This window comes from Cherax quadricarinatus, chromosome 52 (assembly GCF_038502225.1).
Source record: "Cherax quadricarinatus isolate ZL_2023a chromosome 52, ASM3850222v1, whole genome shotgun sequence".
Taxonomy (NCBI): Eukaryota; Metazoa; Arthropoda; class Malacostraca; order Decapoda; family Parastacidae; genus Cherax; species Cherax quadricarinatus.
In genome coordinates, this window is record NC_091343.1 from 8229396 (window position 1) to 8253053 (window position 23658).

The 23658-nt window shown below is 39.1% G+C and overlaps 1 protein-coding gene across 1 annotated transcript in view; it reads left to right on the forward strand.

The window, feature by feature from the left end:
• Window positions 1–23658, forward strand: part of fid (fire dancer) — a 638212-nt gene that overhangs the window by 601099 nt on the left and 13455 nt on the right. Inside the window, exons 6-7 of the mRNA XM_070096032.1 lie at window positions 9639–9808; window positions 14509–14650. Of these exons, the coding sequence (XP_069952133.1) occupies window positions 9639–9808; window positions 14509–14650 (312 nt within the window). The remainder of the gene's footprint in view (window positions 1–9638; window positions 9809–14508; window positions 14651–23658) is intronic.

Consider the following 23658-nt stretch of genomic DNA (forward strand, 5'->3'; position numbering starts at 1 on the left):
GAAGATCAGTGGTGTTCAGAGTTGGTTCAAAGTTAGTCAGTGTGTTAGATATGGTAATGTCTCATGTCATAAGTGTATGAGTTAGTTTTTTTTGTGCTAATGTTGTAAAGTCTGGAGAATGAGGGAGGAGTTTGGGGGGATGAGATGTAATTTAATGAAATGTGTAAGTGTAGATAAATTAGAGCTGTCAAATCTTATTTGGGAGTAATCAAAATGATATTTTGGAAGTGCTTCAGTGTTGTTTGGAAATGTTCAAAAGTGTTTATGTGAGTACTCAAATGCTTTATGAGAGTGTTCGAAGTAATCTTGGGGTTGTTCTGTAGTGAGATGATAAAGGTTGTGGATGAGAGATATTGAGAAAAGGGGGTCTCAAATGATGTATGAGAGTGTTTTGAAGGTGTTCAAAGTAAAGTGAGTAGGTTAGGATAAGTTAGGTTAGGTTATTTTAGGTTAGGTTAGGTTAGGTTAGGTTAGGATAAGTTAGGTTAGGTTAGGATAAGTTAGGTTAGGTTAGATTAGATTAGGATAAGTTAGGTTAGGTTCGTTATTTTAGGTTAGGTTAGGTTAGGATAGGTTAGGTTAGGATAAGTTAGGTTAGGTTAGCTTAGGATAAGTTAGGTTAGGTTAGGTTAGGTTAGGTTAGGATAGGTTAGGTTAGGTTAGGACAGGTTAGGATAGGTTAGGTTAGGTTAGGTTAGGTTCGGTAGGTTAGGTAAGGTTAGGTTAGGTTAAGTTAGGTAGTATTCGAGGTGTTTGATGGAGTTAGGTTAGGTTAGGATAGGTTAGGTTAGGTTAGGATAGAGGTGTTTGATGGAGTTAGGTTGGGTTAGGTTAGGTTAGGATAGAGGTGATTGATGGAGTTAGGTTAGGTTCGGTTAGGTGAGGTTAGGTTAGGTTAGGAATTAGGTTAGGTTAGGTTAGGTTAGGTTAGGATAGACAGTTGGTCTGGAAAGAGATGATTTTCTACCTTGGATGTTACCCGCATTTCATGGCGTCTGTCTGTCCTGAGTTGACGCAGGTGTTATGTTCTACCTTGGGTGTGAACCGCATTACCCAGTGGTGTTGGGGGGGAAGGGGTGACCCACAATGAGTCTCTCAGAGCGAGGAAAGTGTTTCTATTCGGAAATCGAGTAAATATTTCTACCATTGAGTGTGTTTACCAACAAGAAAATAATGTTCGATTTTACGATAAAGTTTTCAAAACTAATTTGGAAATATCCAAAAAAAAATGGAGTCGTTCAAAGTAATTCTGGAGTACTCTAATGTATTTTGGAAGTGTTCCAATATATTTTAGGTTAGGTTAGGATAGGTTCGGCTAGGTTAGGTTAGGTAAGGTTAAGATAGGTTAGGTTAGGTTAGGTTAGGGTAGGTTAGGTTAGGTTAGGTTAGGTTAAGTTAGGTTAGGCTAGGTTAGGTTAGGTTAGGTTGGGTTAGGTTAAGTTAGGTTAGGTTAGGTTAGGCTAGGTTAGGTTATGTTAGGTAAGGTTAGGTTAGGGTAGGTTCGGTTAGGTTAGGTTAGGTTAGGTTAAGTTAGGTTAGGTTAGGCTAGGTTAGGTTAGGTTAGGATAAGTTAGGTTAGGTTAGGTTAGGTTAGGTTAGGTTAGGTTAGGTTAGGATAAGTTAGGTTAGGTTAGGTTAGGTTAGGTTAGGTTAGGTTAGGTTAGGTTAGGTTAGGTTAGGTTAGGTTAGGTTAGGATAAGTTAGGTTAGGTTAGGCTAGGTTAGGGATGTGTGTGTGTGTGTGTGTGTGTCTGTGTGTGTGTGTGGGATGTGGGATGTGGGTGTTGTGGGATGTGGGTGTTGTTGTCGAACTAGAGATACCGAAAAGACGTTATAAGTGGGTTGTTTTTGTGACTTTTTCTGATGTAGTGTGTCCCCTTATTAACTTTAATGAACTAATAGGGTTAAAACGAGAAAAAAAAATGGGAGGTGTGGGTGTTGTGACTTTCTGATGAAATTAGATAAAACGAGAAAAAATTGTGGGTGTTGTGGGATGTGGGTGTTGATCTTAGTTTATGGTGATTTTGGTGGTGTTTTGAGTGTATTCAGTGGTGTTTTAGTATTCAGTGGTGTATTTGGGAGTACTCAAATGGTGTTTTTGGAAGTGTTTCAGTGTTGTTTGGAAATGTTCAAAGGTGTTCAAAGGTGTTTTGAGTGTGTTCAAATGTTGTTTTTTTGAAGGTGATCAAGGGTGTTCAAGGGTGTTTTGAAGGTGTTCAAAGGTGTTTTGAGGTTATTCAAAGGTGTTTTGAGTGTGTTCAAATGTTGTTTTTTTTGAAGGTGTTCAAAGGTGTTCAAAGGTGTTTTGAAGGTGTTGAAGGGTGTTTTGATTGAATTCAGCGGTGTTTTAGTAGTATTCAGTGGTGTAATTGGGAGTACTCAAATTGTGTTTTTTTGGAAGTGTTTCAGTGTTGATTGGAAATGTTCAAAGGTGTTTTGAAGGTGTTCAAAGGTGTTTTGAGGTTATTCAAAGGTGTTTTGAGTGTGTTCAAATGATTATGAGAGTGTTTTGAAGGTGTTCAAATGTGTTTTGAAGGTGTTCAAAGGTGTTTTGAAGGTGTTGAAGGGTGTTTTGATTGAATTCAGCGGTGTTTTAGTAGTATTCAGTGGTGTAATTGGGAGTACTCAAATTGTGTTTTTTTGGAAGTGTTTCAGTGTTGATTGGAAATGTTCAAAGGTGTTTTTGAAGGTATTCAAGAGTGTTTTGAAGGTGTTCAAGGGTGTTTGAAGGTGTTGAAGGGTGTTTTGATTGAATTCAGCGGTGTTTTAGTAGTAATCAGTGGTGTAATTGGGAGTACTCAAATAGTGTTTTGGAAATGTTCAAAGGTGTTTTTGAAGGTGTTCAAGAGTGTTTTGAAGGTGTTCAAGGGTGTTTGAAGGTGTTGAAGGGTGTTTTGATTGAATTCAGCGGTGTTTTAGTAGTAATCAGTGGTGTAATTAGGAGTACTCAAATAGTGTTTTTGGAAATGTTCAAAGGTGTTCAAAGGTGTTTTGAAGGTGTTGAAGGGTGTTTTGATTGAATTCAGCGGTGTTTTAGTAGTATTCAGTGGTGTAATTGGGAGTACTCAAATTGTGTTTTTTGGAAGTGTTTCATGGTGATTTTGGTGGTGTTTTGAGTGTATTCAGTGGTGTTTTAGTATTCAGTGGTGTATTTGGGAGTACTCAAATGGTGTTTTTGGAAGTGTTTCAGTGTTGTTTGGAAATGTTCAAAGGTGTTCAAAGGTGTTTTGAGTGTGTTCAAATGTTGTTTTTTTGAAGGTGATCAAGGGTGTTCAAGGGTGTTTTGAAGGTGTTCAAAGGTGTTTTGAGGTTATTCAAAGGTGTTTTGAAGGTGTTCAAGGGTGTTTATGTGAGTATTCAAAGGTGTTTTTTGAAGGTGTACAAATGATTATGAGAGTACTTATGTAGGTGTTCTGGGAGTATTCAGAGGTGATTTTGGGGGTGTTCGAATGATGTTTTGGAGTATTTCAGTGTTGTTTGGAAGTGTATAAAGGTATTTTTGTGAGTATTCAAATGATTTAAGAGAGCGTTTTGAAGGTGTTCAAAGTGAGGTGTGTGTGCGTATTAACTTCGTAATATGTAAAATTGTGACTAGTGAATTTATCGAAAAAGTGGTTATAAGTGTTGTGGTGACTTTCTGATGTACTGTATCCCCTTATTAACTTTAATGAACTAAAAGGGTTAAAACGAGAAAAATTGGGGGTTATGAGTGAAAATTGTGAGATGTTGGTTGGAGTGTGAGGGTTCGGGAGGGTGGGGAGGAGGTTACTTCGTGGGGGAGTGACCTGAGATGAAATAGTTAAAACGAGAAAAAATGTCTAGACTTGTGTTGTAAAGAAATTGTTGGATTGTTGTGGGTATTAACGAAACAAAAATGTGAAATTATTTGGATTCACCTGGGTTAAGAGTGAAAATGTTTTCCCTATGATGTAGGTACTATATCCCCTTATTAACTTTAATGAACTAAAAGGGTCGTCATGATTCAGCCTGTGTGTGTGGGGGTCATCGCGTGACGTCACTGACCGTCGAGTAAACACATTAATGAGAGGAATACTGACGTCACACTTGTTTAGACCTGTAGTAAGAGAGAGCACCATGCCCCATAGGAGGAGTTCATTTGAATGCTTACCCCCAGAGGGGGGAATCCAAAAAACCTTGATCCAAGGAGATGGAGTCTTGGTATTATCGAGAAATTTTGGGGTGGGAGTGAAAGTGAGAGGGGTAATCCAAAAATTTGATCCAAGGAGATGGAGACTTTGATTTCGAGAAATTTTGGGGTGGGGGTGAAAGTGGGAGGGGGTTCCGAGGAGATGGAGAATTTCGAAACCCCCATAGGGGGGAATCCAAAAAATTTGATCCGAGGAGATGGAGTCTTGGTATTGTCGAGAAAATTTGGGGGTGAAAGTGGGAGGGGTAATCCAAAAATTTGATCCAAGGAGATGGAGAATTTCGAAAACCCCATAGGGGGGATCCAAAAAACTTGATCCGAGGAGATGGAGTCATGGTATTGTCGAGAAAATTTGGGGTGAAAGGAGGGGTACCCAAAAAACTTGATCCAAGGAGATGGAGAATTTGATTTCGAGAAATTTTGGGATGGGGGGTGAAAGTGGGAGGGGGAACCTTAAAAATTTGATCTGAGGAGATGGAGACTTTCGAAACCCCCATAGGGGGGAATCCAAAAACTTGGTAATATTGAGAAATTTTGGGAAATGGGGGTTGGGGGGGAGGAGGGACAATCCAAAAACCCTTGATCCAAGGAGATGGAGAATTTCGAAAACCCCATAGGGGGGATCCAAAAAATTTGATCCGAGGAGATGGAGACTTTGATTTCGAGAAATTTTTTGGGGATGAGGGGGTGAAAGTGAGAGGGGGAACCTTAAAAACTTGATCCGAGGAGATGGAGAGCACAAGAAAATGAAATTAAAAAAAAATTCGAAAAAAATCGGAAAAAAATTCGAGGCGCGGGGGCGATCCGGACGACGCTGCAGAAGGCACAGCAGAAGGCGCGGGCGGGGGTCGCGAAGGGCGCGGGCGGGCGCGCGGGCGGGGCGCGCGGGCGGGCGCGCGGGCGGGGGGTCGCGAAGGGCGCGGGCGGGCGCGCGGCGCGACGGCGGGGGTCGCGAAGGGGGGGGGGTCGTGGGAGGGGGTACTGGTTGGGGGGTCAAGGGTGAGGTAGTCTCGAGGGCGAGGTCATGGTCAAAACCGGAAGTAACACCTAGGTGTGAAAAGGTGACCCTCCAGCCGCTGGTCCTAGACCGGATACACCGCCCTGTAGAAGGCCTAAACCGGAAGTTCCTCGCTCAGTGGAAGGCCCCTAAACCGGATACACCCCCCTGTAGAAATTATGACTACTTATATATATATATATATATATATATATATATATATATATATATATATATATATATATATATATGAATATGACGCACACCTGAGATCAACTTTTAAGAAAACACTGAACCTGTCACTTGAGGATGAGCAATGGGATCAGGCAACCCTCCCAGTGTGACTGGGAGGTATAGGGGTGCATAAAGCAACGCATGTTGCTTTACCTGCTTTTCTGTCTTCGTGTTTGGCTTCCAGTGCATTAGTCAAGAAGATAGTGCCCGAACGCTTGAGAGACGTGGTAGGAGCTCAAGACCCCAGGTTTACTGAAGCAGCGATTCGGTGGGACACCCTTACAGACTCCTCCAGTAGACCAGCTCCTCCCAAACAGCACAAACAGTCCCACTGGGACAAACCGATCATGGAAAAAATCGCCAACACAATGCTCTCCAATGCTTCAGGAAAGAACAAAGCTCGTCTCCTGGCAGTGAAGGCACCACACTCAGGAGATTTCCTGTTAGCTGTTCCCAATTCCTCCCTGGGCACCCGTCTCGACCCACAGGCCATTCGGATTGGTGTTGCTCTTCGCCTAGCCGCCCCCATCCTCACCGAACATAGGTGTATTTGCGGCAGGGCGACAGCTGATCAATTCGGACTTCATGGTCTCGTGTGCCACACAGCAGAAGGGAAGTATGTCAGACATGAGGAGATCAATGACATAATAAAGAGAAGCCTCGCCACAGCCCGTTGCCCCAAGTACAGAGGTCTGATGGAAGTCAAAAGCGTCCTGATGGAGCCACTATGCTACACTGGAAGGATGGAAAGCAGATTGCCTGGGACTACACCTGTGCTGCCACATTGGCAGACACCTACTTGCCATACTCCGTAGTGGAAGGGGGTGGAGCTGCCAGCCACAGGGAGACCCAGAAGATCCGAAAATATGAAGACCTTCCCCCTTGCTATAACTTCATTCCAATAGGGTCGGAGACCCTTGGAGCATGGGGCAAGTGTGCTCTAAAGTTAATCAAAGAGCTGGGTGAAAAGCTCATCATAAAAACCAAGGACCACAGGGCGACCAGCTTCCTCTTTCAGAGACTCAGTGTTGCGATCCAGAGAGGAAATGCCTGCAGCATTCTGGGCATGCGGCCCACCGCAGGGGAGCTGGACGAAGTATTCGAGATGTAGCTCTGAGTTACCTATGTTGTTTTACTTTCTGTTGTATTTTTGTGAATGTTTGGCCAATGTATTTTGTCTTTAAATAAAACATACTTGAAATATAGGGGGTGGTAGGAGAAAATTCTCAAACAGCTTCAGGGAGAACCTTGAGTTTTCCCTGAAGCAAGTTTATTCTTTTCTGTGAGGATGAGGGTCCCTAGGACAGTTCTAGAGGTGGTACCTCCCTATATTTTATATATATATATATATATATATATATATATATATATATATATATATATATATATATATATATATATATACGGTCAAACTTTAAAAATCTCGAACTAAGATTAAAACAACATAAATATAGCATTAGAACTGGACAAGATTCCAATGCTCTATTTATTCATGTAAGAGATTTTAACCATCCAATTGATTTTCAAAAAGTTGAGAAAGTAGTATCAAGCAAGTCCATGGTCGACAGGAATGTAATTGAATCTTGTTTCATAAAAAGCAGTTTTGACAATAATATGAATATTTCCTTTGGTTTATATAAATTAGATCCATTTATAATTAAAAGAATTTGGGAAGAATTCAATAATACATTGGACAAATAATAAATTTTTAAATTTCTTATTTCTTGGGTAGAATAGTTTGTTGGTGGGTTGTGTGAAGGACCTGTCTAGTTCGGCCGGCGGACCTGCTGTCTCGCGTCAGGTGCTTCTTTGTTGTGGGATCTGATAGTGAGGTGTGGGTTCCTTGATAATGTGAGTAGTCACGAAAGCGCTTGGAATTTCTCTATTCTTTCACAGTGGTTGTTTTGCACATGTATATATATATATATATATATATATATATATATATATATATATATATATATATATATATATATATATATATATATATATATATATATATATATATATATATATATATACTGTATATATATGGAGGTACCACCTCTGGAACTGTGCTATACAATGATAATTTGGTCTGCCTGTGGGAAGCACTAAAAAAGATCATTATAAACCTTACTTTCAAAAACACTGGGACAGTGAAACAGAAATTGATTAAAAACTCACCGCCTAATAATAAGGGTGGTGTCTACAACAAGGTACCATGCATCCTTGCCCACTCTCATACATTGGTCAGACAGGTAAAAATCTCTAGAAACCAGATTATCCCAACACCAGTACTCAATCACAACAGGCCGGGTGTCGAATGAAATCTTTAATCATGTCAGCTCTTGCAGTCACCCACAGGGGTGGGCTGCCTCCCAGATAATTGTACCTAACAGTTCCATCATGGAAAGAAACATAATTGAGTCCTCCCTCTTGAATCATGATAGGAATGCCATAAATAACTCAAATTATGGGCTGTACAAACTGATAGCTATTTAGTGGAGTTTATTGTGCACAGCCTTAAACAGCAATGTTATACAAAAGTGTAGGATTGCTCTTTATGCCAGGGGGTCTCGTGATGTTTCGGTTATGTTAGATCAGAGTCTGCAAACTGAACATCATGGTAGGCCCGTCGTGAACGCCGATATATTATATAACATCCTGCAAAGTCCGTCGCGAACATCGATAATTAATATGTTAGGTCTGCCGTGACCGGCGACAATGTATATCCCATCCAGCTTCTGCATACAGGTATCTTAAGGTTACAGGTACTCTAGGTGGTGTGCTGCAATACAGACTGCAACCTGAGTGATATAACATCAGTATTAAGGAAGTAGTAATAGGGGCTCATTTAGGTATGGGTGCACATATGTGGTCATTCTAGGACAGCCAAAAAAAGAGGCAGAGTGAGCTATTGAGATCCTACCTGTTTAGGTACAGCGGTACATAGTACACATAGTTGATTGCAACATGATTATTGCAAGTAGTTTAGTGGTTTACTGAATTAGGTTGTTAGTAATAATAATAATGGCATTAATGATGATAACAGTGGCGTTAAAAAGAAAAATTCAGGAATTACCTGGTTATTATAAGAAAGAAAAGTATGAATAAGAGAGATCATACTGACATATTGACACAGAGAATATTTCCTGAATATTCTAGAAAGTTCTGGGACATCGGGTATTACCTGTTGGCAAAATAAGGGCATTTATTCCTTCTATTTCATTAGTTAGAAGATTGTACACAATAGCTACATTCTGTATGTGAATGATCCACTACTGTAATGTAACTTCTTACGTCACATGACCTGTTCCCAGCGGTTAGAAGCTTAGGGCTGGCTATTAACTATCTCCTAGTTACTCTATCTTATGCTATCTGCAAAGTGTGAGGTCTACCCCACCCGACCCCACATAGTGTGGGGTGTGGGGGACCGGTGATGGTTGACAGTGGGTCGGGCCTCTCCTCCCTCATCCAGAGATACTCGCCGGTGCTACCCACTCTACTATACTCTGAAAAAACTTCATCCTCATTTTCTCCTGTTGCTGCCCTTGCAACATTGCACAGCTCCTGATGACGCACTGAGAAGTGTGAAAGTACTTGAGCTTAAGATTTTCACCCCCCTTTCCCGTGGCTTGTCTTATATTGTGAAGATCGCCTGTCTGCGATTGTTTTTCATATACAGTGTACCCTCGAATTTAGTAGTGCCATTTATGTATGCAAAACTATTTTTATTATCTATAAAATGTATTTTTTGTTAATATTTCCCATAGGAAATAATGTAAATCCAATTAAAACATATATATATATATATATATATATATATATATATATATATATATATATATATATATATATATATATATATATATATATATATATATATATATATATACATATATATATATAACATAACAACACTGCGACTAGCCGGGAGATCAAACCTGTGTTGTTTTAGCCCGCCTCATGTGGAGCGAAAATTCACGATGCTCTAACCCAGGGAACCATACAATCCTACAAGCATCACGCACCCAGCACAGTAACCTGACCAGGTTATATGTGACTTGGACTGCCACTGAACCCTAAAACGTAAACATATTACATTATTATGTTACATAATTATATTATTGACAAACCAGAGGCATATACAGTTTGATTCTAATGTTTCTCACGCATTTATGTTTCTTTATCAATAGGATGATCAAGATCTCAAGAGTTAGGAACATTATGTATCATTAACACGACATTTTTGTTGTAGTTCGAGTCTCAGGATGTGTTGGTACCGTGGCACCGGCCTGAGCAATCCTCCAGCGATGACAAGGCGTCAAGCATCGAGCGGGACCTCAACTCCACCACCACGGACGATGATGACCTCTTGCACTACCACGCACACAACCACAGCGACAGTGACTCCTGCCCTTCCCATAGGTGAGCCGACGCCACCTCCCTAGGCAGGTACTCGCTGATATAATTGTGTGAATGCAGTATGTGTCCGCCATTTATACATACAGAAGTGAATTGCAAGGTGTTGGTCAGTGCAGGTATTATCTTCACTGTCAGTATTTGTAGCGAAGCTGCCACACTGTTACACTGTAACAGTGATTACACTGAGATTACACTGTAACACTGTGGCATCATCTGTACAGATGATGTATACACCGAGAGGTGTACCTCTCTCAGCGTTTATACGCTGAGAGATAACTTTAATCCCTATTTCAGAGATTAAAATATTCTTCTCTTCTGGTGAGAAAATTACGTGCAACCTTAAGGTGCTTCACTTAAAGTGCTTAAAGTGTACTCTGTGTGCATACACTGAGACACATACACTACTCTGTGTGAATACACTGAGACACATACACTACTCTGTGTGCATACACTGAGACACATACACTACTCTGTGTGAATACACTGAGACACATACACTACTCTGCGTGCATACACTGAGACACATACACTACTCTGTGTGCATACACTGAGATACATACACTACTCTGTGTGCATACACTGAGATACAAGCACTACTCTGTGTGCATACACTGAGACACATACACTACTCTGTGTGCATACACTGAGACACATACACTACTATGTGTGCATACACTGAGATACAAGCACTACTCTGTGTGCATACACTGAGACACATACACTACTCTGTGTGCATACACTGAGATACAAGCACTACTCTGTGTGCATACACTGAGACACATACACTACTATGTGTGCATACACTGAGATACAAGCACTACTCTGTGTGCATACAGTGAGATACAAGCACTACTCTGTGTGCATACACTGAGACACATACACTACTCTGTGTGCATACACTGCGACACATACACTACTCTGTGTGCATACACTGAGACACATACACTACTCTGTGTGCATACACTGAGACACATACACTACTATGTGTGCATACACTGAGATACAAGCACTACTCTGTGTGCATACACTGAGATATAAGCACTACTCTGTGTGCATACACTGAGACACATACACTACTCTGTGTGCATACACTGAGACACATACACTACTCTGTGTGCATGCACTGAGGCACATACACTACTCTGTGTGCATACACTGAGACACATACACTACTCTGTGTGCATACACTGAGACACATACACTATTCTGTGTGCATACACTGAGACACATACACTACTCTGTGTGCATACACTGAGACACATACACTACTCTGTGTGCATACACTGAGACACATACACTACTCTGTGTGCATACACTGAGACACATACACTACTCTGTGTGCATACACTGAGACACATACACTACTCTGTGTGCATACACTGAGATACAAGCACTACTCTGTGTGCATACACTGAGACACATACACTACTCTGTGTGCATACACTGAGATACAAGCACTACTCTGTGTGCATAAACAGAGATACAAGCACTACTCTGTGTGCATACACTGAGATACAAGCACTACTCTGTGTGCATACACTGAGATACAAGCACTACTCTGTGTGCATACACTGAGACACATACACTACTCTGTGTGCATACACTGAGATACATACACTACTATGTGTGCATACACTGAGACACACACTACTATGTGTGCATACACTGAGATACAAGCACTACTCTGTGTGCATACACTGAGACACATACACTACTCTGTGTGCATACACTGAGACACATACACTACTCTGTGTGCATACACTGAGACACATACACTACTCTGTGTGCATACACTGAGACACATACACTACTCCGTGTGCATACACTGAGATACATACACTACTATGTGTGCATACACTGAGACACATACACTACTCTGTGTGCATACACTGAGACACATACACTACTATGTGTGCATACACTGAGACACATACACTACTCTGTGTGCATACACTGAGACAAATACACTACTCTGTGTGCATACACTGAGACACATACACTACTCTGTGTGCATACACTGAGACACATACACTACTCTGTGTGCATACACTGAGACACATACACTACTCTGTGTGCATACACTGAGACACATACACTACTATGTGTGCATACACTGAGATACATACACTACTATGTGTGCATACACTGAGACACATACACTACTATGTGTGCATACACTGAGATACAAGCACTACTCTGTGTGCATACACTGAGACACATACACTACTCTGTGTGCATACACTGAGACACATACACTACTATGTGTGCATACACTGAGATACAAGCACTACTCTGTGTGCATACACTGAGACACATACACTACTATGTGTGCATACACTGAGACACATACACTACTCTATGTGCATACACTGAGACACATACACTTCTATGTGTGCATACACTGAGACACATACACTACTCTGTGTGCATACACTGAGACACATACACTACTCTGTGTGCATACACTGAGACACATACACTACTCTGTGTGCATACACTGAGATACAAGCACTACTCTGTGTGCATACATTGAGACACATACACTACTATGTGTGCATACACTGAGACACATACACTACTATGTGTGCATACACTGAGACTCATACACTACTCTGTGTGCATACACTGAGACACATACACTACTCTGTGTGCATACACTGAGACACATACACTACTCTGTGTGCATACACTGAGACACATACACTACTATGTGTGCATACACTGAGACACATACACTACTATGTGTGCATACACTGAGACACATACACTACTCTCTGTGCATACACTGAGAAACACACTACTCTGTGTGCATACAATGAGACACATACACTACTCTGTGTGCATACACTGAGATAAACACTAATCTGTGTGTGTACACTGAGAAACAAACACCACTTAGTGTGCAGACATTAAGAAACATACACCACTCAGTGTATATACAATGAGAAGTATATACAACTCAATGTACATACACCGAGAAACATACACCATTCATTGTATATACACTGAGAAATATATACCACCATGTGTGTATACACTGCGAAACATAAACCACTCACTGTTTAGACACTGATCTGGTAAAAGGTTCTTGATCCAAGAATCTGAAGCTACCCTCCCACTCCCCTCCTCCTTGAATCAGTCATGGTCGCCTCCCAGACCCAGGAGCTGGGATACAGGGTGTTTTAAATTGATAGACCTGATTTGAAGTACTTGTATCTGTACAATTGGGTCCATCAATTTGAAACATCCTGTATTACTGATGTTTATAACGGAAATCTTCGATATTGTCATCGACAAAAAACAATAAAATCAGTTTAATGTACGTTTAATAATTTTTTAATAGTCAGTTCTCCAGTAATATAATAGTTAAATGTGTTTATAGTACTTTATTTATTGTTAATAAGTGAAATAAATGTTTACACTTTGACATGAAAATATATAATAATGAATAACTGAAGTGTAACGAACACTTGTCAATGCTCAGTAGTAACTCACATGGAGACAGAAAAAAGGTTGATTGATCTCCATATTTCGACCTTTTTCTGGGATATTCTTCAGGAGATGGAGCTGCTGAAGACGATCCCAGAAAGGAATCGAAATATACAGATCAATCAAGCTTCTGAGTTTCTGTCTCCATGTGGGTTATTATTAAGAATATAGAATAATAAAAAATAGGTTACTCATGATCCAAACATCAACAACACTCTATATACCTTGTTCAAAATAGATACAACGTTCTCAAGTGTCCAGCACCTTGACACACGAGAACCAACATAGTCCAGTAAGAGTTACCATTAAACATCTTAAGGGGGACACTCAAATATTCCCAATTCAATACCAAAGACCAATTATAATGCTAGGCATTGTAATTCCCATATGCCCCGACTGTAATAGTACACAAATAGAAGGAAAGGACCCGTGAGAGATGGTGAATGGCACTTAGTTTCTTAAGAGTGTCTTGGGAGGCTAAGGATGTACTTGTTCCTGGTAGTCTAGCTTGGACCGAATTAGGCAGGTAGTCTCATAGTTTCGTGTTTTATGGTCATGGAGGCCTCATGCTCTTTTTACAGGTATGGGAACCTTATAGATTTTTTATGGGTATGGTAGTCTCATAGTCTTACATGCCTTCACCTCCTGACTCTGACTTATGTAGCTCGTTCGCTAGTGCACTCGACTCACACACTGAGGTCCGGGGTTTAATTTCCCGGTATTTCAGGAAAAATTAGGACTTGTTTCCTCAAGGCACCTACTGTCCATGTTAACATCAGTAAAATGGGTACCTGGGTATTAGTCGACTGGTGTGGGTCGCATCCTGGGACAAAAATTGGCCTAATTTGCCCGTAATGCTCTGTATAATAGGGGGCTTTCTATATAGTAGTATGTCATTGATGTCAGCTAGGCTTGTATACCTTGTACATGTATTATGTTATTATTACAGTCATATACACCTCGTACCGTCACATGGTCACCTGAGTCTTATACGGTAGCTTGACATATTCACTTTCTAACCTAGTACAGTTATGTAGCTACCAAACTTACATGCATAATAGTACATTTAATCCTTCTACTTGTATGATACCATCACGCACTCATCTTCTGAGTTTTATACAAATATATCGGCACCATGATGGGAATATGGTAGAACCATCTTCTGCTCTTTCTGCAGGTAGGACACCACCATTCACCTGCTGGTCTTCTTACAGGTATGGGAGTCGCAGAAACGGCCGGCGACGCACCAGGTCCCGGGCCATAGATCCCGTGGGTGCTGCGTCATCATCACAGAGTTCCTCAGACCTCAGTAGCCCCAACGAGTCCTGCTACAGCTTCGTGCGACGGGCACTACAGGTAGCCTCCGACAATAGCCAGCAGGTTGATTGAGGCGGATAGAGCAGTGTTTGTTCCTGTGTTTATATCTATACTCCCATTTTTCCTTTTTTTCTCCCTCTTTCCATCGTGTATTTTTCCCGTAAAGAATGTGGCCATCTGTCGAATAATATCATTACGAACGTCTCTGTGAAGTTATAGACTTTTTTTCCCCTCTGGACGTAGAAAGTGTCAACAATAGTTGGTATATGATGGCCCCAAGCTTTCTTGTATTCGTTTATCTTTAGCTCTCCTGTGGGAATTTTTATAGTATTATTCGTTTATCGTGAGTTTTTCGTTAAGTATAACAGTGAGACTTTTTTAATAGGTGAGAACAAATGTATTCAAAGATCAGTTCCTCTTGCACTGCATGTTCCAAGGATCTAGATACAGTTGCACATGTTTATGTCCTAGAAATACTGAACCAACTCTTATAATATGGTATGAGCGGAAGTTTAGAATCCTCAGACTTACAGTGGTGACAGCATGGTGTTGTAGACGAGGATAGTGTAGTCCTGGCTCGTTATGGTGTAGTACTCCACTTAGTAATGTCCTGGATGGTGATGACACTATACCAGGGAGTTATTAATGTCCTAGATAGAGTGACAGTTTCCTAGATAGTAGAGAAATAGCATCCTAGATGGGGTTGAGAGATAACAGGTGTGGTCAAGCCATGCTCAGTGAGGCTCGATTGCTTGTTACCCTCAGAGTACGGGCTCTTGATCCAAGGAAGTGAATCTCTCCTCCTCCCCTTTTATCGACCATGTTTGCTTTCCATTATCCATGCACTGTATAACACCCCTACGGGGTTAGCGCCCCTCCATAATTATAATAATAATCGTTTGTTTATTCAATTCAGCCCGTGAGACGACATTCATATTCACGGATATTGTCTCACTGAGCCGCACTGAGTCACCAAGTTAGTCGCATGCGGCTGGGAAGTCATGGCTTGGCTGCAGTTGCATATAGTGCTGGCATAGCAGCCTAGGTTGTGACACTACAGCTCTTTAGATGGTAGAACTACAAGAACCTCCAACATACAGACACGGCTCTGTAGCTGTGTTTACCTGTAACACACAAACGCACAAACAATGGCAATACAGACAATGTTCCGTGGCTCAGTAGGCAACGCTCTTGCCTCACACATTCAGTGTCCGTGGCTCATTCCCCGGCACGGGTGGAAACGCTGGGTATGTTTCCTTACACTTGCTGTCCCTATTCACCTAGCAGTAAGTAGGTACCTGTGTGTTAATCAATTAATGTGGGTCGCATCCTGGGGGACAAGATTAAAGGACAACGATGGAAATAAGACAGACAGTCCTCGATGACGCACTGTCTGGTTATCCTGGATGGCGAACATTCCGAGGTTAAAAATCCAAATTTTTATCTTATCACGTATAAAACATCTCAGATATTTAGTGAAGTCTTTCTCATGCATCTCTTTTACATTAACATTATTTATTAAAAAAAAATGTTTGACCATAATGAAGTCTATGCACATCTTCAATTATATAAATACTTAACTGAGATTTTTCTAAATTACCTTAAAAGTGTCTTTAACTTCGAATCCTTTTGTGCATTAATTGATTTTAGGATTTGTCCCATTATTTAGCAAAATAATAACACTCCATTTACCAGTGAGTTTATTGCAGTGCTCTTATAGTGAAGTTCAAGTGATTAAGGCAATGGGACCATTGTTGTGTTTCTTGAGGCGGAAGAATGTGTCGCAGGATCAGATCCTGTTGGCTGCAGTTTGGTAAATGTTTCAATACCACTTGACCATTGTTTCGTGGTTTCATTAATGTTTATATATATATATATATATATATATATATATATATATATATATATATATATATATATATATATATATATATATATATATATATATATATATATATAAATATATATATATATATATATATATATATATATATATATATATATATATATATATATATATATATATATATATATATATATATATATATATATATATATATATATATATATGTCGTGCCGAATAGGCAGAACTTGCGATCTTGGCTTAAATAGCAACGCTCATCTTGCCATATAGGACAAGTGAAAATTTGTGTATGCAATAATTTCGCCAAAATCATTCTGAACCTAACGAAAAAAATATATTTCACTGTTTGTTTAGTATTAAATTATTGTAAACAAATCTAAAATATATTTAGTTGGGTTAGGCTAAAATAAATTGCGCTTGTTATAATAAGGTTAGGTAAGTTTTCTAAGATCCTTTTGGTGCAAAATTAAAAAAATTTACATCAACATTAATGAAAAAAATATATCTTTAAACGTATAAGAGAAAATTTTAGAAAGGACTTAATTTTAATTGAGTTCTTGCTAATTGACCAGTTTTACATATTCGGCACGACATATATATATATATATATATATATATATATATATATATATATATATATATATATATATATATATATATATATATATATATATATATATATATATATATATATATATATATATATATATATATATATACGGGGAGTAGAATGAAATTAGCTCAGAGGCACTCACACCACCGTATGTCCTCGGATCAAGGTAAAACATCTAGCTCTGCTGAGTACTTGGTTCTTGTAGGATTGCGTGGTCCTGTGGGTTAGACAGGTTACAGAAAACCACAATAGATATTTCTTTAACAGAGAAGTCTGGATCCCAAAACCTAATTTATTTACATCTGACAGAGTACATAAGCTGCAAAGAAATGAATAAGCTCTTTAAATATAAAAGTCATACCTCGTATCACCAAATGATACGATAGAAATCCTTGGAATAAAAGAACAATATTATGTCGATTATCAGCGAACACGATTTACCAGAGTCACTAGCAGTGGTATTCATTGAGAAATAAGAAAGATATCTGAATAGGAAATCTTTTAAATCCAATATCCAATAAAATCCTCCAAGAAGATTTCGACTTCCTATAATTTAAAATGGCAAATAAGAGGATTATACTGGGGAAAAAAAAGCAACAGTACGCATTTAGGCGGAAAAGGAACTTCCCAGGAAACTCGAAGTCTTTGTTTAAAGTTTACGTTGAACCAACAGAGAACAGAACCTACTAGAAATAATAATATGCTAGATTCGATTTTCACAGAGGAACTAATCAGAGACATGACGGACTCGACGCAATACACTGATAACAACCTCAGTGAAGTGCAAACAACAGTTGTCAACTCATGCTTGGATAACGTGAGAAATAATCAACAAGAGAGGGTTGTTTAAACAATTTAATTTCAGCATTCATAGAACTGACTTGAGTAAAATAAATAAAGGAGTTATTAAACAATCTTGGAAGCCCATCCTTAGTATTGTATATGTATGGTAGACAATTCCGACAAGATGAAGAATTAGACAAATGAGCAACATCTGGGTATCTTTATTTGTAGACGTTTCGCCATCCAGTGGCTTTATTAATACAAGTTCAAGGACATAATTGGAAGACAGTAGAACTATATACAAAAGATGAGGTAATCAGTCCCTCAGGCTGAGGCTGAGGGACTGTGTCTAACTCTTCATTCTCAGCAGTCTTGACGAATCAGTTACCTGGGAAATACTGAATGCAGAGGCCTGTACGATCTAGATAAAATATGCCTCGCCAAGAAAGCCTATAAAAGGAGCTCAAAGAAATGTAATAGAATGTAATAGAATTAAAAAAAACCGAAGAAGAAAAAATGTTTTCTGAACTTCTCGGAATGTAACAATTGTTGTAATAAAGGAAATAAAATCTACTCCGAGAAATTCCCTTTAAAAATCTTGATGCTGGTGACGGGTTCTAGAGTCAAGGAACTTGAGTCGTTATTCTCTTCCTCTGATCAAACCTGATTACCTCCCAATAACCAAGTATTATATGACCCTTATTGGTTTGGCACTTCCCCATAAATACAAAAACATTACACAGAGAAATTACTGAAATTCAGAAAAAAAAATTATCAGGCAGAAAACACACAAAAGGAAAACATGACAATCAGGAAAATGTGAAAATTCCGACTTTTTTTTAAATATACGCAAAAGTCAAAGTCAGAACTCTATCAACATTGGTCACCTACTCAAAGATCATTCCCAGATGACGACAAAGAAATGCGCAAAATCCCGAGAATCTGAATCAATATTCAACACTAAAGATAATCAAAGTTGAAGACCCACACAGCGATATTCATTTACTCTGCCCCTCCTACAGATTATATATGTGACATTGCCACTAATCCTGCAAACTTTGAAAACAGATATAGACAGCATGCCAAAACATGCAACACCCGAGCCTGATTCCTGGAAGGCGATATTTATTAGCATGTGCAAAATACCACACACGAGCACTCTGTGTTGTTTGTGGAGGAGCTTTGATTCAGGTGAAATACTGAAGGTCTTAAAAAATACGGACACGGCTCCTCTTTGCAAAGAATGCAACATAATGAAGAAAAACGGTACAAATCAGTAACGTTTAACCTCACGCACTATAAACGTGTGTGCATGGCTGACAAGACAGATTTCCAACACCAGGAATCTTCGTTTTACAAGAATGGTTATAATACCGACCAGATGAAATTAAGACACATGTGCAACATTTGGGTATCTTTATTGTAGACGTTTCGCCATCCAGTGGTTTTATCAATACAAATTCAAGGACATAATTTGAAGACAGTAGAACTATATACAGAAGATGAGGTAATCAGTCCCTCAGCCTTGGAGTTGGTGCCAAGAGCACCGTAGTCGTGGATATTCTGGAGCAGATGCAAGGAGCCTGGCGCTTATATACTTACGTCAGGTGGATAGGGACGTGTAGCAGACGAGAGCATAGTCACTGGTAGGCTACTATGCCTACCAGTGACTATGCTCTCTATCGAATACAAAGATGGATCAGAATCCTGGAGACCTCAGCGTTGGTCGAAGACGAAAAGGAGATGTAGTCTGATGTAATCAGTCCGTCACCCTAAGAGCAAGAGGACCAGTATCTTATCAACTTGACAATATTGTATACCATCTATAAAATCACGTGTGTAGACGCGCCAACCTGATGATTTTCATGATCATTATAAGGTCGAATAATATGTCTGGAATAATACACAAATAACCCACACAGAGAAGAAACTTATTTCGACGTTTCGGTCCGAATTGGACCATTAACTAGCCATGAGCTCTGATTAGTTAATAATGCAAATCGGACCGAAAAGTCGTCATAATTTTTTTTTCTCCTATGTGCGGGTTATTTGTGTATTTATGATTTTCTGTACAAGGAACAGCTGCGAAACCCAGGTCAACATGTGAGAGACACGTGTCAGATCATCATGACGACAGGTACAGGTGTGGTCGCTAGCCAGGTCAAGTGCAGGTGTCAATTCATGGAATAATTACTTGTGTTATTAGATAAGTAGGATCCAGGTGTCACTAAACAGGTTAATTACAGTGGTGATAGTAGCTAGGTGACACAGGTGTCACAGGTGTAACTAGGTGACACAGGTGTCACTAGGTGACACAGGTGTTACTAGGTGGCACAGGTGTCACTAGGAGACACAGGTGTCACTAGGTGACACAGGTATCACTAGGTGACACAGGTGTCACTAGGTGATACAGGTGTTGTCACATGAAAAAGAGCTAGTTGTACGGGTATTCTAGTATCTACTTCTACTGTAGTTAGAGTACTTCTTCTACTGTAGTTAGAGTACTTCTTCTACTGTAGTTAGAGTACTTCTACTGTAGTTAGAGTACTTCTTCTACTGCAGTTAGAGTACTTCTTCTACTGTAGTTAGAGTACTTCTTCTACTGCAGTTAGAGTCCTTCTACTGTAGTTAGAGTACTTCTTCTACTGCAGTTAGAGTCCTTCTACTGTAGTTAGAGTACTTCTTCTACTGCAGTTAGAGTACTTCTACTGTAGTTAGAGTACTTCTTCTACTGTAGTTAGAGTACTTCTACTGTAGTTAGAGTACTTCTTCTACTGCAGTTAGAGTACTTCTTCTACTGCAGTTAGAGTACTTCTTCTACTGCAGTTAGAGTACTTCTACTGTAGTTAGAGTACTTTTTCTACCTCAGTTAGAGTACTTCTTCTACTGCAGTTAGAGTACTTCTTCTACTGCAGTTAGAGTACTTCTACTGCAGTTAGAGTACTTCTTCTACTGCAGTTAGAGTACTTCTTCTACTGCAGTTAGAGTACTTCTTCTACTGCAGTTAGAGTACTTCTTCTACTGCAGTTAGAGTACTTCTTCTGCTGCAGTTAGAGTACTTCTTCTACTGCAGTTAGAGTACTTCTTCTACTGCAGTTAGAGTACTTCATCTACTGCAGTTAGAGTACTTCATCTACTGCAGTTAGAGTACTTCATCTACTGCAGTTAGAGTACTTCATCTACTGCAGTTAGAGTACTTCTTCTACTGCAGTTAGAGTACTTCTTGTACTGCAGTTAGAGTACTTCTACTGCAGTTAGAGTACTTCTACTGCAGTTAGAGTACTTCTTCTACTGCAGTTAGAGTACTTCTACTGCAGTTAGAGTACTTCTACTGCAGTTAGAGTACTTCTACTGCAGTTAGAGTACTTCTTCTACTGCATTTAGAGTACTTCTTCTACTGCAGTTAGAGTACTTCTTCTACTGCAGTTAGAGTACTTCTGCTGCAGTTAGAGTACTTCTTCTACTTCTTCTACTGTAGTTAGAGTACTTCATCTACTGCAGTTAGAGTACTTCTACTTCTTCTACTGCAGTTAGAGTACTTCTGCAGTTAGACTGCAGTTAGAGTACTTCTTCTACTGCAGTACTTTTTCTAGAGTACTTCTACTTCATCTACTGCAGTACGTTTTCTAGAGTTAGACTTCTACTTCATCTACTGCACTGCAGTTAGAGTACTTCTTCTACTTCTACCACTGCAGGTAGAGCAGGTAGAGTACTTCTACCACTGCAGGTAGAGTACTTCTACCACTGCAGGTAGAGTACTTCTACCACTGCAGGTAGAGTACTTCTACCACTGCAGGTAGAGTACTTCTACCACTGCAGGTAGAGTACTTCTACCACTGCAGGTAGAGTACTTCTACTACGATTATTAGCATTATTATTACTACTGTTATTAGCACTTCTATTACTACTAGTTTTTATATTACTGCATAATAGTTCTTCTACTGTTACTGCTACAATTACTACTACTATTGCTACTACTACTGTTACTAATATCAGTATTACTACCACTACTACCACCACTGCTACATATACTACCACTATTACTACTATTGCTGACACTGGTAGCTTGTACTTCTCGTTCAGTTGCTTCACGAAGGCAGAACCTGATAATTCTCCTACTTTAACAGTCTAGCTTATCTTTTGCGACAGTCTATTTAATAGCAAATGTAGTCCGTGTATGGAAAGGCGCCGGTGATGACTGACAAGTCTATACTATATGGATTAATATAAGAAAAGGTATGTTAATACCGACAGATTGTGGAAACAAGACACACTAGTACCACTGAGACATTGGAAGAGAAGCTTCGCCATATAGGTGTTTATCAAGCCTGATAGAGAGACACCTATGAAAAAAACGGGTTACAGCAGTTAGGCTTGACTAGGACAGACAGGTTACTACACAAGCCTCACTCACTCGCCTCCCAGAAGCGATATTTTTTTACATTGTCGTATCTGGCCTCTCTCTTCTATAAATATTGTTTATTTTGAGTGTTGTCTCTGTAATGGGAAAGATAAAGCTACAAGTGGCGAAACGTCTCCTTCAATAAATGTCTTCACTGTAGATATGTCTTATTCTCACAATCTGTGGATTAGTTTTTAGATTCCATGCCGACCTGTTTTTGAGGTGGGTAGTCGTTCCTGCTTTTTTATGTAAATTTTTATATAAATTCTATAACATATTTTACGATATACCTTTCTCTCTTTATATATATATATATATATATATATATATATATATATATATATATATATATATATATATATATATATATATATATATATATATATATATATATATATATATATATATATATATATATATATATATATATATATATATATATATATATATATATATATATATATATATATATATATATATATATATATATATATATATATATGTATATATATATATATATATATATATATATATATATATATATATATATATATATATATATATATATATATATATATATATATATTCTTGGTTTTCGAACTATCACCTTTTAGATAACTGCATGGTTGTTAGGGCTTCTAGTTGCCTTCAGTATCCCTTGGAATTTTGGCTGATCTACCCCCATCCCACCAGCCTGGCATCTCTCACCTCCCCTGGTCCCCCCCCCCGTCTCCCCTCCTTCCCACTACTACCCAACAATACGTCACGTGAACTACATACAGTCAGCTGTCTCACAAAGCTCTTTTATACAGTGCGATGTTTTTTTTGGCAAATGCGATTAAAAAAGTACATCCACTATGCGTTATTCAGTTTTGGGATGCACCGTTTCAGTCGCATTTATAAAAAAAACTCACACTATATAGAGGAATTTTTTTTCAAGAGAGTTTACTGTCATAAATTCCACTTATCATTCCCTTTGACTTGGTCTCTTATTCAAGTGTTTGAACTAGTGAAGACCGTGTTTTTTTTTTAATGGTTAAGTATGTCAGTGTTTGAACTGGAAGTTAGTGTGTTCTTATTGACTTGTTAAGTGTTTGAACTAGCGATGAATGTCTTGCTTTTAAGTTACAAGTGAATTATTTGGCTATTTTATAAGTGATTTACATTGTATTGCCCAACTGCTCCACTAAACCTGTTCTGTTGTTCCTGCCCAAGTGTGCCCTTGTTCTCCCCCAAAACTATTGTGTATCTTACCCAAGTGTTGCATTGGCCCATTTTTCCTACCCAAGTGTTCCATTATTTCTACCTAACAGCTCTGTTGTTCCTATACAACAGTTTCATTGGTACTACCCTACTTTTCTATCGTTCCTACTCTACAGTTCCAT